The sequence below is a fragment of the Malaclemys terrapin genome, chromosome 1 (assembly GCF_027887155.1).
Source record: "Malaclemys terrapin pileata isolate rMalTer1 chromosome 1, rMalTer1.hap1, whole genome shotgun sequence".
NCBI classification, from domain to species: Eukaryota; Metazoa; Chordata; order Testudines; family Emydidae; genus Malaclemys; species Malaclemys terrapin.
In genome coordinates, this window is record NC_071505.1 from 345,552,999 (window position 1) to 345,568,333 (window position 15,335).

The window sequence follows — 15,335 nt, forward strand, 5'->3', positions numbered from 1 at the left end:
ACAAAGTTAAAGCAGGTAACAGAGACACACCAATGAGTTACAGTCTTAGGTCCCAAAAAGTACTAGAAGTGTCTATAATAAGCCAGCTCCGTCTGCCTTTAGGGCTAACCCAAGCTGAACAGTTGGGGGTGCCTTGCTCATGCTTAAAAGTCTTGCCCACTCCCTGAAGTCCAAGTGTAACCCACACACCTCCAGGGGGTGGTGCTCTGTCCCATCTAGTGGCACCGAGACCACTTAGAGAAAGATTAGTGAGTCTGACCTGCAGCCGTAGCTAAGGGCCCTATGGCTTTTAACTCATGCAGTAGAGGCTCGGGCACTGAGCTCCAAAGGACCCAGGTTCAATCCTACCCGCCGATGACCGGGGTCTGTCGGTATTACACAAGCAGCGCGGGAACACGGCAGATCCCGCCCACCGACGACCGGGGTCTGTCGGTGTTACACAAGCAGCGCGGGAACACGGCAGATCCTGCCCGCCGATGACTGGGGTCTGTCGGTGTTACACAAGCAGCGTAGGAATACAGATCCTTCTGGCCAGGGAGTTTTATTCCCTTCTCTCAGAGTTCAAACTGATTGGACAAGTGTTGGTGCCCGTCTCCTCTTTGGGGGGTGGGGGAGGGAAATCAACGAAGTCTTTGTCCTTTGATGTGTCACATGGCTCATTTGGTTTCAGTGGGCCTTGTGCACAGGCCCAACACCGTCCATTAATCAATGCTGCTTTCCTGCTTGGTGAGTTACACAAACACGCAATGTAACTTTATCCCCTGGGTGGCAGATGTGATAAGTGAGATCAATACAGGCAGTGTCCTACAAGCTTTTCATCAAGGCTAAACACATTCTTATCAACCTCACGTCTACTTCAACCCTGCCAACACACAGGTGAGCTGGACGCGTTTCCAGCTGTGCATCTGTCAGCGGTTAGTGAGGACTGGGGGCCTTGGCATGAGCTGCCACCTGGTCCATGCTGCCTTAGGCATGCCCCATTGTGCCAAGTCAGCCCTTCCAAAGTGTTCAAAGAGCAGCGCAGAGAGAGACTGGCATAGCATTGAGGAGACCTGGGTTCTAGTCCTGGGTCTGCCAGCTGACTGGGGGTGAATTATGGCACCTCCGTTTCCTCTCTTCCCTGCCCCCATTAGCCTGTAAACTCTTTAGAGCAGGGACTGTCTCTGACTATGGCCTTGGACTGCTGGGCCTTCAAGGCAATATAACGCCCCTATCAATAACAGTTCATCCCACCCCAGGCAGCTCCGGAGCAGAGGAGTCCAGCTCAGAGAGGCTGAGCGTTTTGGCCGAGGTGATGCAACAGGTCAAAGGCCGACTCAGGAAGTGAGCCCAGGGCCCAGCTCTGCAAAGGGACTGAGGTGCCTAAATCCCATTGTCAGGTGCCCTATCTCATGCCTAAGTCCCAGCGGCATTCTCCAGCCAGGGGAAGCTAAGCCAGGACACGCCTGGCCCGAGCCGCCAGCCATGCTCTGAACGCAGCTAGCTTCACACAGATTAACCAGGCTGGGGGCTGCGTTTTCCCAGGTACCGTTCAGCCCCCTGGTTAACCTAGGGTTACCATACGTCCGGATTTTCCCGGACATGTCCGGCTTTTTGGGCTCCAAATCCCCGTCCGGGGGGAAATCCCAAAAAGCCGGACATGTCCGGGAAAATCGGACATGCGGTCGGCGGCTCGGGTGCCGGGCCGGGGGCTCGGGGGCTCGGCCGGCGGTGCTCGGGGGGGCCCGGTGCCGGGCCGGGGGCTCGGGGGGCCTGGCCGGCAGTGCCGGGCCGGGGGCTCGGCCAGCGGTGCTCGGGGGGGCCCGGGGCGGGGGCTCGGGGGGCCTGGCCAGCAGTGCCGGGCCGGGGGCTCGGCCGGCGGTGCTCGGGGGGGCCCGGGGCCGGGCCGGGCCGCTCAGCCGGCGGCTCGGGTGCCGGGCCGGGTGCTGGGCCGGGGGCTCGGCCGGCGGTGCTCGGGGGGGCCGGGTGCCGGGCCGGGGGCTCGGGTGCCGGGCCGGGCCGGGGGCTCGGCCGGCGGTGCTCGGGGGGGCCCGGTGCGGGGCCGGGGGCTCGGGGGGCCTGGCTGGCAGTGCCGGGCTGGGGGCTCGGCCGGCGGTGCTCGGGGGGGCCCGGGGCCGGGCCGGGGGCTCGGGGGGGCCTGGCCGGCAGTGCCGGGCCGGGGGCTCGGCCGGCCGTGCTCGGGGGGGCCCGGGGCCGGGCTGGGCCGGGGGGCTCGGCCGGCGGCTCGGGTGCCGGGCCGGGTGCTGGGCCGGGGGCTCGGCCGGCGGTGCTCAGGGGGGGCCGGGTGCCGGGCCGGGGGCTCGGGTGCCGGGCCGGACCGGGGGGCTCGGCCGGCGGTGCTCGGGGTGGCCGGGTGCCGGGCCGGGTGCTGGGCCGGGGGCTCGGCCGGCGGTGCTCGGGGGGGCCCGGTGCCGGGCCCGGCCGGGGACTGGGTGCCGGGTCGGGGGCTCGGCCGGCGGTGCCGGGCCGGGGGCTCGGGGGACGGGCTGGGGACCTGCGGTGCCGGGGGTGGGCCGCGCCTCCTCCCCACCCCCCCTTACCTGCTTCAGGCTTCCCGCGACTCAAATGTTCGCGGGAAGCAGGGGAGGGGGCGGAGACTTTGGGGAGGGGGCGGGGTTGGGGCGGGCGCGGGGGCGGGGCTGGGGGCGGGGCTGGGGCCCCTTTAAAGTGTCCTCCTTTCGGAGGCACTAAATATGGTAACCCTAGTTAACCTGCCCCCCGTGGATGTGCAGAGCCCCTAGCTCGTTTCTCCTCTCTGCCTGCTATGGCAAAGGGATTGGCAGAGAGGGGTTTCCCGTCCGCCCCACTGGGCTGTGGGGTCACTCCTGAATACCAAGTGGAACAGCTTCACCAGGAGAGATCGCAGGAGCACTGCCTCCAGCCAGCCCAGAGCTCAGGGGTTTGGCCCTGCTCTGGAGAGAGAGGAGATGCCTTGTTAAGGCCTCTCTCATAGAATATCAGGGTTGGAAGGGACCTCAGGAGGTACCTAGTCCAACCCCCTGCTCAAAGCAGGACCAATCCAGGGGGTTGGACTAGATACCTCCTGAGGTCCCTCACTCGACACCTCGCTTAGACCCAGGGTAAGCCCCTGTCTCCATGCGAGGGGCAGGGCCGAGGATGCAGCCTTCTCCTTGGAATCTCCCCTGGGCTCACCACGTTGGCTTTTGTGGATTTGGGTTGGACGTAGGGTTACCATCCATCCGGGTTTCCCCGGACATGTCTGGCTTTTTCAGCGTTAAATGGCGGTCGGGGGGGGGGATTTCTAATCAAATAGAAATGTCCGGGATTTCCCCCTTCCCCTCGTGCGGAGTGCGGCGCGGCTGATTGGACGCCTGGCCTGATTGAAAGCCGCTCGCAGCCACTGGGGCCTCTAGCAGCCAGAGTCCCTCCCCCTCCCCCGCTCCCTCCTCCCCCACAGAGCAGCGCGGCAATGTTTGATTCCACGTGGAGCCTGCATTTCTCCCTCTGCCGGGTGAGCGGGGGGAGCAGGGGGCACAGAGGCTGCAGGGCGAATGGGGAGCAGGGGGCACAGAGGCTGCAGGGGCAGGGCAGGCAGGGGGCGCAGAGGCTGCAGGGCGAGTGGGGAGCAAGGGGCACAGAGGCTGCAGGGGCGGGGGGGTGCAGAGGCTGCAGGGCGAGTGGGGAGCAGGGGGCACAGAGGCTGCAGGGGCGGGGGGTGCAGAGGCTGCAGGGCGAGTGGGGAGCAAGGGGCACAGAGGCTGCAGGGGCGGGGGGGTGCAGAGGCTGCAGGGTGAGGAGGAGCAGGCAAGGGCATAGAGGCTGCGGGGCGAGTGGGGAGCAGGGAAGCACTTAGCAACCCCCAACCAAGATCAGAGCAGGAGGGAGGAGGGGGAATGCAGGGTGCTCAGAGGAGGGGGCAGAGTTGGGGCAGGGACTTTGGGGAAGGGGTTGGAATGGGGGCGGAGAAGGGGTGGGGTTGGAGTGGGAAGGGGCGGAGTTGGGGTGGGGCCGGGGGCGGGACCGGGGCCCCATGGAGTGTCCTCTTTTTTAAATGTTTGAATATGGTAACCCTAGTTGGACGTATTCCTGGAGGTTTCCACCCAGGGTCTAATCGTCCAGGACAGATTAATCTTTAATTCCTGGAGACTCCAGGGCAACCCCGGAGGGTTGACAACCCGATGTGGATCCCATCCACAGGCACCGGCCTATCTCTCCCCAGTCATTCCATAGGGAGTCTAGACCAGCATTTCTCAAATGCAGCCACCCATGGCCGCATGCGGCGGCCCCGGGGCTTTTCTTGTGGTGATTGGCGGGCAGGGGGGGTGTGTGGAGCAGCAGCCCCTCCCCAGGGCTGCCAGCAGATGGTGGGCCCTGCCCCCCTCTGGAAACACAGAAGTTGGAGGAGCGGGCAGCCGGTGAGTTCCCCACCTTCCCGGACGTGGTGAGGCCTGGCTTCAACCAGGGGATTTCGGGCTCCTTCTCCGGGCCCCGTCCCCTGAGCGTGAGGCTTTCGGCTCCATTCCCCAGCCACACTCTGGCCCTGAGCTCACCACCTCCCCCATTACCCCCGGCTCCTGCTGCCTCCCCCAGCCCCCAATCGCCCCTGGCCCCCTCTGCCTCCCTACTCACCTCCCCATCCAGGCTTTAATTTGTCCCCAGGTTTGTCGGGGCTGAGTAAGTCTGCTGTGAAAAGTGACATTTGCAAGTTTGCTAATATCACTTTTCACAGCAGACTTAGTAGCTAGCAAGTCTTTAAAGCAAAAACAAAAAAAGCAGCCAAAAAGGCAAAAGAAACAACAAGAAAAAAGACAAGAATGTGAAAAGCGCCTGATTTCTATTCTGTTTAGGTCCAGTAAAGAATAGAGACAATTGTACGTTATCTTTATGATTGAGTCCGCAAAAAATAAATCCTATATAAATAAATGACAATGATTTGGACACGTATATGTGCAGATTTACTTGGTTTTCCTAAAGTTAATTCAGTATTTTAGGACACATTGTCAAAGTGGCCCCCAGCAAGAGCTGGTGGCCGCACTCTGAGGCCACTTAAAAATGTGTTGTGAGAACCCCTGGCCTAGACGTCTAACACAGGGCGTGCGGATAGCAGAGACTTTCAAGGCACCTACAAGTTAGGTGTTGCAATGCCTAAGTCCCTCTGAGGATTCGGGCCCACCTAGCTTGATTCCCATCCTTCCCAAGACCACCCCCCCTTGAAACACAACTGATGGGCCTGGCCTACATGAGCATTGTTCTTTCGGTGGGACCTTGTGCCTCCTTCTCACCTAGACCTAGACATCAGCCATGGGCTCTGCGGAGGTGCCCCTGTGGGAGAGGGGGCAGAAAACCAGGAGTTTAGATGCAGCCACAGGGGCTACAAATGTGGGGAATGAATGTGACCGGTGCTGAGCGCCGGCAACTCTCATGGACTTCGAAGCCCAGCACCTCTCCGGAGCAAGGCCTCTGGTCTCCTTTGGGGCTGACCAGGTCATGGCAGACACAAGCTAGACTAGAGGCCCCAGCTGATTAGCCAGCTGAATCTTGGCCTTCTCTGGCTCCTTTATCTGCCCAAATTTACAGAGCAAAGGAAAAAAGTCTCCAACAAAGACTGCCCAGCAGGTGGGACTGATGTTCTAATCCTTGGCCAGGGCTTGGTCAGACATCTCACCTTTGAGATGAAATGCTTGATTGTCTTCTTAACATGGGACTAAGCTGCCCTCCAGCAAACACACACAGCTCTTTGGCTGTTAGCAAAACTGCTAATTTACAGGCAGGGCCGCCCGGGGGGGCAAGTGGGGCAATTTGCCCCAGGCCCCGGGTCCCACAGGGGCCCCCACAAGAATATAGTATTCTATAGTATTGCAACTTCTTTTTTATGGATGGGTCCCCCAAAATTGCTTTGTTCCAGGCCCCCTGAATCCTCTGGGCAGCCCAGTTTACAGGTAACAAGCACTGATTATCATTAAGCCTCATTAACCCGGTTGTGTGGAGGGGTTAACACCTGTGGTTAAAGGACTTGACTATTAAAGCTGACACCAGAAGCCTGTCTGCTGTGGTAAGCCCTTGCTTGAAGCAGTGGTGAAGGACCTTTTTTCCCCCCCAGCAAGGTATGGGCTGGTCATGTTTTTCTGTTGTGATGTGGGCTGGCTGGTGTCTCAGGGCTGGTGTCCAGGTGTCAATGTGATTAGGTTTGTACCTGCTGTTTGCTTCTAGAGGGGTATGACTTACTTTTTAACACTAGGCTGTGACCTATGTATGTCTTGTTCCTGGGCTGGGTGGACAGGTAGTGCTTCAGGGGAGATCTGCTTCTATGAAAACTGCAGCAGTGGAACCTTATATCTGTGGTTTATAGGGTAATACTAGAAGGTGGAGGAAACCACTTGGTCTAATGGGAGGGGGAAGAAGAGATTTAACAAGAGGGAATAAGAACAGGAGTACTTGTGGCACCTTAGAGACTAACAAATTTATTAGAGCATAAGCTTTCTGGGCTGTAGTCCACGAAAGCTTATGCTCTAATAAATTTGTTAGTCTCTAAGGTGCCACAAGTACTCCTGTTCTTTTTGCGGATACAGACTAACATGGCTTCTACTCTGAAAAGAGGGAATAAGTGATAATCAAATAGTACAAGGCCTTGTACTAGCTTCCAATTTCTAATGCCTGTAAAAGCCCCATGTCGGGGTGGAGAGCCCAGTGACCTGAAATGAACAGGAATAACTGTGACTGTAAGTTTCCTGTGACCAAGTGTTGGTGGGCTGTGAGTCTGCCCTTGCAGCCTGTGATCCAGACAGCCTAATGTTCTGCTAGTGTGTAAGTGGCCAGTCGGTCCACCCTGCCCCAGCGGACTGGCAGTAACCAGACAGGGCTGGCTGTGACCTAGCCTCCTCCAACTCCCTGTTGGAGGACCACAGAACTAACAAAGGGGGAATACACCCCTATGGGTCTCTTCTCAGGCTATGGTTCCAGCCCGGAAGCCTGCTGGTGGGGTTAGTGGTGTTGGCTGGCCAGGATTAAGCTCCGTGGCCATTGCTGACTCTCTGGAAAAAGCTCAGATGAGGCAACCAGTGTCTGGTTCTGCATCATTGGCTAATACCAAGGGTGTGGCATGACTGCACCCATGGGTGGCTGTAGGGTGGAGGGGAGCTCATAGCTAAGGGTGGAAACTAGCACACTCTGAGGCGAGACATTGGGAGCTCTGCTCAGAGCCCCTTGCAAGGCAAAGCCGTCACCCTGGGGTTAGGGTTTGGGGAAGCGCCTGCCCCAGGTTGCCTAGGTGGGATGTTTAGTGGGTAAAAGCTCCTGTAGAGAGGAGGCTTTGTGGTCTCTCTCTCCTGGGTCTCTGCAGAGCACCAGTCGCGGTAGCAGGCCAGCACGGATGCTCTTGCCTGGGGATCCCCTTTGTGCGCTCGGAGCTATGCCCCCATTTTGCCCATTCTAATGAAGGCAGCCAGGCCACATCTTGGCAGCTGCGCTAATGTGTCTTCTCTTCCACCCTACCCCCTCTCGCTCTGGTTGCAGGGAGATGGCAGCGCGGTGGGCCGTGCTGGGGCTGTTGGCTGCCTGCGTGGCCAGTGCTACGAAGGAATCTGTGCTGAACATGTGCATGGATGCCAAGCACCACAAAACCAAGCCAGGCCCGGAGGGGGCGCTGCATGGCCAGGTACGGTCTTGTCCTACTAACACACCTCAGTCCCATCCCTGACCAATTGGCGCTTTGGGTGAGGAGTAACTGAGTCACCTGGGCCTGCCGTCCCTTCCAGTGCAGGCTTGTTCCCTACACCGGGCTCTCTGGGGCCGTGGAGGACTGCACTGCAGGGAGCTGGAGGCGTTGGCAACACACCAAGAATTGGGGGTTTCTCTCACCTCCCTAGGAGGCTGAGGCGAGCAGGGTCGTGATGCCAGCGTCCTTAGGCTGGCAACGAGACCAGCTCTCTGGCAGCAGCGAAGTAAGCCATGCAAACAGGCTACTTCATCTTTCTGAAAAGAGGCCTGTCGTTTGCTGGTGCCCTAGGGAAGATCTCGGACTGGGGCAGAGGGCCGGGGAGCCAGGACTCCTGTGTTGCTGCCCCAGCTCTGCCACTGATTCTGTGGGCGGACTTGGCTATGTCCCTGTTAATGTCACTAGAATAAACTGGCCCAAGTAGCAAAGGTGTTAACACAGGTACTGGAATTAGGGGTGCAGGGCTGGTTCTGCAGCACGCCCTGACTTGAAGTGGTTTCCATCATGTACAGGCCCAAGTATCCAAGGTGTTAACCTCACCCTGTCACTGTCTAGGTCCGTGTTTTGAAATTGGGTTGGGGGTCTGAGTACGAACACCTCAGCCTGCTTAGGACCATGGCGACGGCCACCATTACAGATTGGGGGGGGGGGGGGGGGGGGGGAGGGGCAGGAAAGACAGCTGGAGCATTTGAAAGAGGGTTGTCACATTTCTAACATCTGGTAACTGAGGCCCTGCCCCTTCTCTGCTCTCCCCCTCCCCCCCCCTCCCCCCCATCAAAGAAAACCGACATCAGGGCTTGTCCAGGGGCCATTTCACACCCAAGCCGAATCCTGGACTGTCTGGTGAAAACTGGATGGGTGGCAAACCTAACTTGAAACACCTGAGTAAGGTTGTAACTTTGACAACATTCCTTGTTCCCATTCCCTTTTCGCTGTAGAGTTTGTTGGCAGGCAGGCCTGCTTTCGGTGGGGGGGCGAATGGGGGAGATTGTCCAGGGGCCTGGGTGACTTAAAAGGACCCAGGGACCCCCGGCAGCGCAGTGGAGTGAAGGCAGGCGTCCTGCCCAGCCTCATTCCATGCCGCTCCTGGAAGCGGCCATTCTGTCCCTTCGGCCCCTGGGAGGGGGTCTCCACATGCTGCCCCTGCCCTGAGCGCCGACTCCACAGCTCCCATTGGCTGGGAACTGCAGCGAATGGGAGCTGCAGGGTGGTGCCTGTTTGTAGCAGGGTGCAGAGACCCCTGCCCCCCCCCCCCCACACACACAGCTGTCTGGCAGCTAGAAGATGGTGGTAACAGTCTTGTGGGGAAAGAGGCATTATTAGAAATGATCTGGCACTGTTAAGTCTTCCTAGAAGACAAAACCAGACCAACACATACAGGGGCAGAAAAAAGACCAGAGAAGATTGGCTATGCAGCTTCTGTGTCTGGTGCTGCCTATCCTCTCTGCAACCTCCCTGCTGGAGAAACAGCCCCAGCACATGGTCTGATCAGCTGCATCTGAACCAGGTGCTGCCTTTCTGGTCACAGGCTCCCAGCAGGGCTGCAGGATACAGGCTTGGTGGGAAAAGCCAGACTCTTATTAAACAGAAGGCACATGGGGGGGGGGGGGGGTACAAAAGCAGACGGAAGGTGAGGAAGGAAAATGATGTGGTGGGGAGTGGAGCAGGTGACAGCAGGAACCAAAGTCTCTCATCCCCTTCGATGGCCAGGACTGAGCTGGAGCCAGTGAAGGTGGTGATGTCAGGTGGGTTTCGCTGTCTAGCCCAGGCTGGTAAGAGTATCTCCTGGGATCAGGATGAGGAAGGTGTCCCAGTGGATTGCAGGAGATGGTGGGGGAGGCAGCCATGTCCATCCTTTCCTTTTCCCCCTCTCCCAGCCAGCAGGCGGTCTGCTCTTCCTCCCAAAGTCCTTGCATGGTCTGCCTTTTCCTCTAGATCAAAAGGCGTGCTGGGCTTTTTGACCAAAAGAGTTCTGGGCCAGTATAGCCCATCCCCTCACTTTGCTCACCGGTTACATGTTCTCAATGAACTAATTCAGTTCAGATTTCTAGTCCAAGGTTCCTTAACTCAAGGCTCATGTTAAAGTGGTGACTTGTCGCTAGGAGGCTTTTTCATTTGGACGAATTCAGTCTGTCTCCTCTCTGCATCTTCCCCCCCCCCCCCCCAAATCACCACTTACCTGGCATCCCACAGAGGAGATCACAATTGGGGAAGGGGGATAGATCTGGAGGCCCTAATCAAACATCATTTATCAGCTCGGTGGCTGCCCCTCCTGCCCCCAGTCTGTAGCTTCCCCACTTCACAGCATTTCGTAGTTTAAAGATCTCAAGCACTTGGCCAAAAAGCATCTCTGCCCTTCAATCCCTGGTCCTTAGCCATGGCCCTACCAGTGCTGATACCAGAGCAGTCCCACTAGGCACCACTGGAGGCCGGAGATGCGGTGGATGCAACCGCATCCTGTCTGCCCCCTGGGCGAGCGGCCAGAGTCCCCTGCGTACCCGTCTCTCACTGTGTTCGCAGTGTGCCCCGTGGAAAGACAACGCCTGCTGCACGGCCAAGACCAGCAAGGGGGCTCACCAGGACCAGTCCTACCTGTACAACTTCAACTGGAACCACTGCGGGGTGATGCCAGAGAAGTGCAAGCAGCACTTCATCCAGGACACGTGTCTGTACGAGTGCTCGCCCAACCTGGGGCCCTGGATCGACCAGGTCCGGGGGCGTTGGGGCTGGGCACTGGGGGTGGGAGAGAAGGCTGGCTTAGTGCATGTGCTCATGGCTCCCTCTAGTGGCAGGTCCTAACAGTTCACTCTCTCAAGCACCCCATGGAGTTGCTCCTTCAGCTTGAGTAGTCCAGCCTTGTGCTTTCTGTGCCGAAGGCCCCAGGTTCAATTCTCCACTGGCGGCTGGTGTCCCCGTATCCAGCCAGGGCCCATTGCAGGTGGGCAGGACAATCCCCGCAAAGCATCTTGAGGTTGGGAGGCTGCACTGAACGGCTCCTTTATCTTCCCTCCCCAGGCAGTGCCCCTGGGGCCCTGCCATCCCCCCCTGCTGTCTAGGACTCCAGAGAGCCTGGCCCCGATGCTGAGCTCTGGGCAAGCCCCCAGCTTGGCTGGTCTCTCGGTGGGACTGACGCTGCCTCTGTCCTGGGGTGCGGCGGGTTCGTGCGGCGTGTTTGCTGGGGAGGCAACAGCTAAGATCGCGGACGCTGCTCCTGAGCAGGGCTCTGCAATAAATCCAGGATCTCTTCCCCGGCCACGGCGCTGCCCTGCCCCTTGCCTGGGGGGGCTGCGTGGGAGCCTGTTGGGCTGGGGATGCTGCCGCTCAGGAACCCCCTTCCCCTGGGGACTGGGCCTGGGTCTGCTGAGACCTGCACTGGCTCCATTCAGTGGAGCTAGAGCGGGGGTGGGGGAGAGCATGTGTCTGACCCCTGCTCCCTGGGGAGGCTGAGGTTGCCCCTGGGAGGAGCCCAGAGCTGCCCCCTGATGCTCACAGCCCTGTGCCCTGGCAGGTGGATAATAGCTGGCGCCGGGAGAGGATCCTCAACGTGCCACTGTGCAAGGAGGACTGTGAGCTGTGGTGGGAGGCCTGCAAGGATGCAGTCACCTGCAGAGAGAACTGGCACAAGGGCTGGAACTGGACCACAGGTCAGTGAGCTGCTGAGAGCAAACCCACCCCACTCTGGGCTGCAGGGTGGAGCCAGGCTGCTGCAGGATGGGGGGCAGGATGGGGAGGGATCAGACCTTGCTGTACAGGTTCAGGGCTGGTTTGGAGGCCCAGGAGATGGTGGAGGGGCTCCCACCTCTCCCTGCCCCTTGATGGCAGCAGCCCTCTGACTAGCTATGGACCCTGGTTATGGGGCTCATGAAAGGAGCACCCTGGAAGTGAGGGGCTGAGGCCTGTAGTCTCCTCTAGTCTCTGCACTGACCCTGGTTTGGGTCAGACTGGGGGAGTGGGTCGTCCCCTGTGAACCTGGGGCATCTTCAGCTGTGGCAATGGTGCCCATGCTGGAGCAGAGGCCAGGAAATCTGCCTCCTGGGTGAGCAGAACTGCCCAGCAGATGGCTGTGTGGCTCTGGGGTCTTCCTCCCCAAGGTGACTGGGTGTGTGATGCCCCTCTGCTCGCCAGTATCCCCTGCCTCCAAAGGGGGTCTGGGTCCTGGAGGTGGCCACAGCAGTGGAGTCTCAGGGACAGAGCTGGGGAGTGTAAAATGGGGCTCACCAGTGACATGCAGAAGGAGCTGGCAGGAGACCTGGACTCTGAGATCCAGGCTGTGAATGCCCATGTACCTTCAGTGGGCAGAGGAGTAAATGGGGCTTGGAGCCTAGGCTGGAGTGGTGGTGTCAGATGATGCCCAGAGGAAGGATGGCCCAGTGCTTGGAGCCTGTGACTCGATCTGCTTCAGTTCCCTGCTATTGACTGTAGAGGGGGGCCACTGTCTGACAATGGTTCGCGGCTCTCAAAGGTGCAGGAGGCCAAATGAGGAACCCAAGCCAAATGTCTGGTCACAACCAATCCTGCACCTTGGCAGGGGGTCAGACTGGATCACCCTAGTGGTTCCTCCTAAAGACCCCGGTGCAATACAATCTGGCTTTGCAGGAGTGGGTAGGAATGTCACTTTTCTTGTTTTATGCAACATGTCCACCTTAGCAGAAGGCGTGTGGAGGAATCCTGCGGTTAACCAGTGGTTCTCAAACAGGGGCACATGTACCCCTGGGGGCATGCAGAGGTCGTCTTGGGGGTACATCAACTTGTCTAGTCTTACAACAGGCTACATAAAAAGCACTAGTGAAGTTGGTATAAACTAAAACTTCAGACCATGACTTGTTTGTTGTTGTACTTGCCTTTCAGTGTATAGTATAGATTTATATTCCAATTGATTTTTAGAATTGTCTGGTTAAAAATGAGTCTGCAGTCTGTGTGCTGTGACACTTGTCTATTTGGCTGATTTGGTAAGCAAGCACTTTAAGTGAAACTAAACTTGGAGGTACATGAAGCAAATCAGACTCTCCAGATGACTGTACCCCTGTCAAACAGTTGAGAGCCACTGATTTTTAAACCAACTACACGTCCCACGTGGCTTTACCAGTTACTAAACTCTCCACACATGGCTAAGCCCCAACCCACCAGTTGGTAACTCTTCCTTGGCTTGGTGTCTCTGTTCTGTTAGTCTCTGGCACACTGGGTTCTAGCCCAGTGGCTCATGAAACTAGCTGTATTGGGACCTAGCTTGGATGGATTTTTGCCTTTGACAAGCTCTCAATTAGCTAGTGGCAAGGCTGAAGGCAGCTCTGCAAAGTGTTGGGCTCCTGTATTGGCTAGCACTGATCTTCCACAGATTCACTGTGACCCTAATTCAGTCGGTGCCTCAGTTTCCCACTTCTGTACTGGGGAGAAGAGCACTGCCCTACCTCAAAGGTTCATGAGGATTAAATTATGCTACAGACCCTGGGGTGATGGAGGGCCTGGAAGGATCAAGGTGCATTGGCAGAGCTGTGGGGGGAACCCAGCTGGGCTCCCCTGGGTAGCAGGTTCCTCACTCTTACTAGCCTCCATCTGTCTCTCCAGCCCATCAGGGTGCCAGCCAGGGATAAAGCCAGGAGGTGAGTGACGTGGCTACAAGCCCGTGAACTTCACCTCACAGGGAAGGAGTTTCTCCCACAAGCCAGCTGGGCCGTTGCCAGCTCAGCCAGTAGCCTGGGACCGGCGGATGCCTAGCAGCCGGAGATGGGGAAGGCTGGCTAGATGGAGTCCAGCCACAGCTTGCTCACTGCTGCCCTCTCTCCCCCTCCCCAGGGACCAACCGTTGCCCCCGCGGCTCCACGTGCCAGTTGTTCAAATATGTCTTCCCCCGGCCGGCGGACCTGTGCGAGAAGATCTGGTCCAACTCGTACAAATACACCACGGAGCACCGGGGCGGTGGGCGCTGCATCCAGATGTGGTTTGACCCTGCCAACGGGAACCCCAACGTGGCCGTGGCCAAGTATTACGCCCAGAACGGGAGAGACGCCTCTCCTGCGCCGCGGGCTGTCCTGCTGCTGCTGCCGGCTGCTCTCCTGTCCCTGCTCTGAGCATCCAGAAGCCTCTGGCAGCCCCACTGGTTTATACAGGAAATATTTCTGCTCGGGGCACAGGGTGTGTTTGCCCTGCGGCCCTGTTTTGGGCTCTGGCCAGCAGATTCCAGATTCTGTCTGGCTACTGCTAACCCTGACACAACACGATAGAACCAGACTAGTCCCCCACCCCTCCCCTGCGACTGTCCCTCTGATCTTATTGTCTGGGTTCTCCTGCCACACTCCTCAATCCCAGCAGGCTCTGGGGGGAGATCCCTCCATGTCCCTGGGGATCTGAGCTCTGTAACATGCAGTGACTCACTGGCTGGGTGTATCTATTCTGTCAGGTTCCAGGGCAGGTCCCCTCTAGTTACAGTGCCCTCAGCTACCTCGCTTCCTTATCTGATCCCTGCCATCCTGCGCTCCCTGGAAATACAGGTGTCCCCTCCCCTGGCTCACAGCCTGCCCTGGTCTCTCTGCTTCAGCAGATTGGACACTCACAGGGGGCTCCAGCCCCCCAAAACTACACCCTGCCCTTTAAGGGTGAGCCAGTTGTGCAGCCACACACACCCTTATGCTCCTAGCTGCAGGGTTCTGTCTGGAGCAGATGCACCTGCTGTCAGAGCCCCCCACCCCCTGTGTCCTGCCTGGCTCTGGGCAGGGTCTGGTTTCCCAGCTTGGCTCTCAGCACAGGGTGAATGGGAAGCACTGCCTGGCTTGGCAGGATGCTCCCAGCTCTAGCTCTTGTCTGGCCCCAGACTCCTGCTCTGCCCGGTGGTGACTGCCTGGCCTCTAACCCGCTCCAGGACTAGCTGTGGCTACACACCCTGCTCCCAGCGCTGGCTGCCGACCGAATGACCAGGGCCAGCCCCTAGCACCAGAGCAATGCCTGGGCTCGTGGTCCTGCCCTCCCTACCCTTGTAACCATGAGCTGCAGGTGGGAACCGTCTGGAGCTGAGACTTCCCAGCTTATGTATGAGAATCTGGTGAAATAAACTGTCCCAGCCCTGCTCTGTGCCTGTCTCCTCCTTGATCGAAACGTCCTTCGGCTCAGTCCCCAGGGCTGCAAAGCTAGAAGTGGGCCCAGCCAGAGACTCCTCAGGGCTCTTGGGTTGCCTGGCAGGTGGGTACCTTTGTCCAGTGGCTGTGGGGTAGAGCGTGATCACTGCATGTGGGCCTGGCTCCAGCCTCTGCTAGCGCGCCCCCCCCCCCCCCCCCCCGGAGCTTGGAATTCTTTGCCTACAGAGCAGGGTCGGGGCGATGCAGACAGCTGCAGCATCCTCTCCTGCCTGGTGCTGGAACTCGCTCGCCTCTCCTGCCACATCAGGCAGGTACAATGCTACACCCATCAACTGGGCATCGGGGAGGGACAGGTCTCATCCCTGAATGCCAGCTGAGCTGTGTTCAGAGTCCTGGGGGGTGACTAAGGATGTGCAATAGACCAGCTCAGCCCTTGTCTAGTGGGGGCACAGCTTGCTCTGCTGTTCTTTGAACGGAAAGGTCAGAAGGGCTGGTTCTTCCCCAAGGAGCTGGGGCAGGAGGGTGGCTCTCATTAGAGACCGTCACACCACCCCTTTCTAACAGAAGCTGTGTCCAGGCAGATCTTGACA

General features: G+C 58.6%; 1 protein-coding gene across 2 annotated transcripts; it reads left to right on the forward strand.

The window, feature by feature from the left end:
- The first annotated feature begins 7,458 nt into the window (after positions 1 to 7,458).
- LOC128831916 (folate receptor alpha-like) lies at positions 7,459 to 14,715 on the forward strand. 2 transcript variants are annotated; one of them, XM_054018822.1, is made up of 4 exons: positions 7,459 to 7,615; positions 10,196 to 10,384; positions 11,184 to 11,319; positions 13,469 to 14,715. In XM_054018822.1, exons 1-4 carry the CDS (start codon positions 7,478 to 7,480, stop codon positions 13,741 to 13,743), a joined length of 738 nt encoding a protein of 245 aa, XP_053874797.1. In that variant the 5' UTR covers positions 7,459 to 7,477; the 3' UTR covers positions 13,744 to 14,715. The 2 variants fall into 2 exon arrangements, with proteins under 2 accessions (XP_053874797.1, XP_053874805.1); XM_054018830.1 differs by lacking the exon at positions 7,459 to 7,615 and adding an exon at positions 8,505 to 8,565.
- Positions 14,716 to 15,335: the final 620 nt, after the last annotated feature.

What these genes read in the sequence shown, in the direction of transcription:
- LOC128831916 (XM_054018822.1), top strand. Translation starts at nt 7,478, where the DNA reads ATGGCAGCGCGGTGGGCCGTGCTGGGGCTGTTGGCTGCCTGCGTGGCC. An exon ending in AGGGGGCGCTGCATGGCCAG is followed by an intron (nt 7,616 to 10,195) that starts GTACGGTCTTGT and finishes CTGTGTTCGCAG; the next exon opens with TGTGCCCCGTGGAAAGACAA. An exon ending in GGGCTGGAACTGGACCACAG is followed by an intron (nt 11,320 to 13,468) that starts GTCAGTGAGCTG and finishes CCCCCTCCCCAG; the next exon opens with GGACCAACCGTTGCCCCCGC.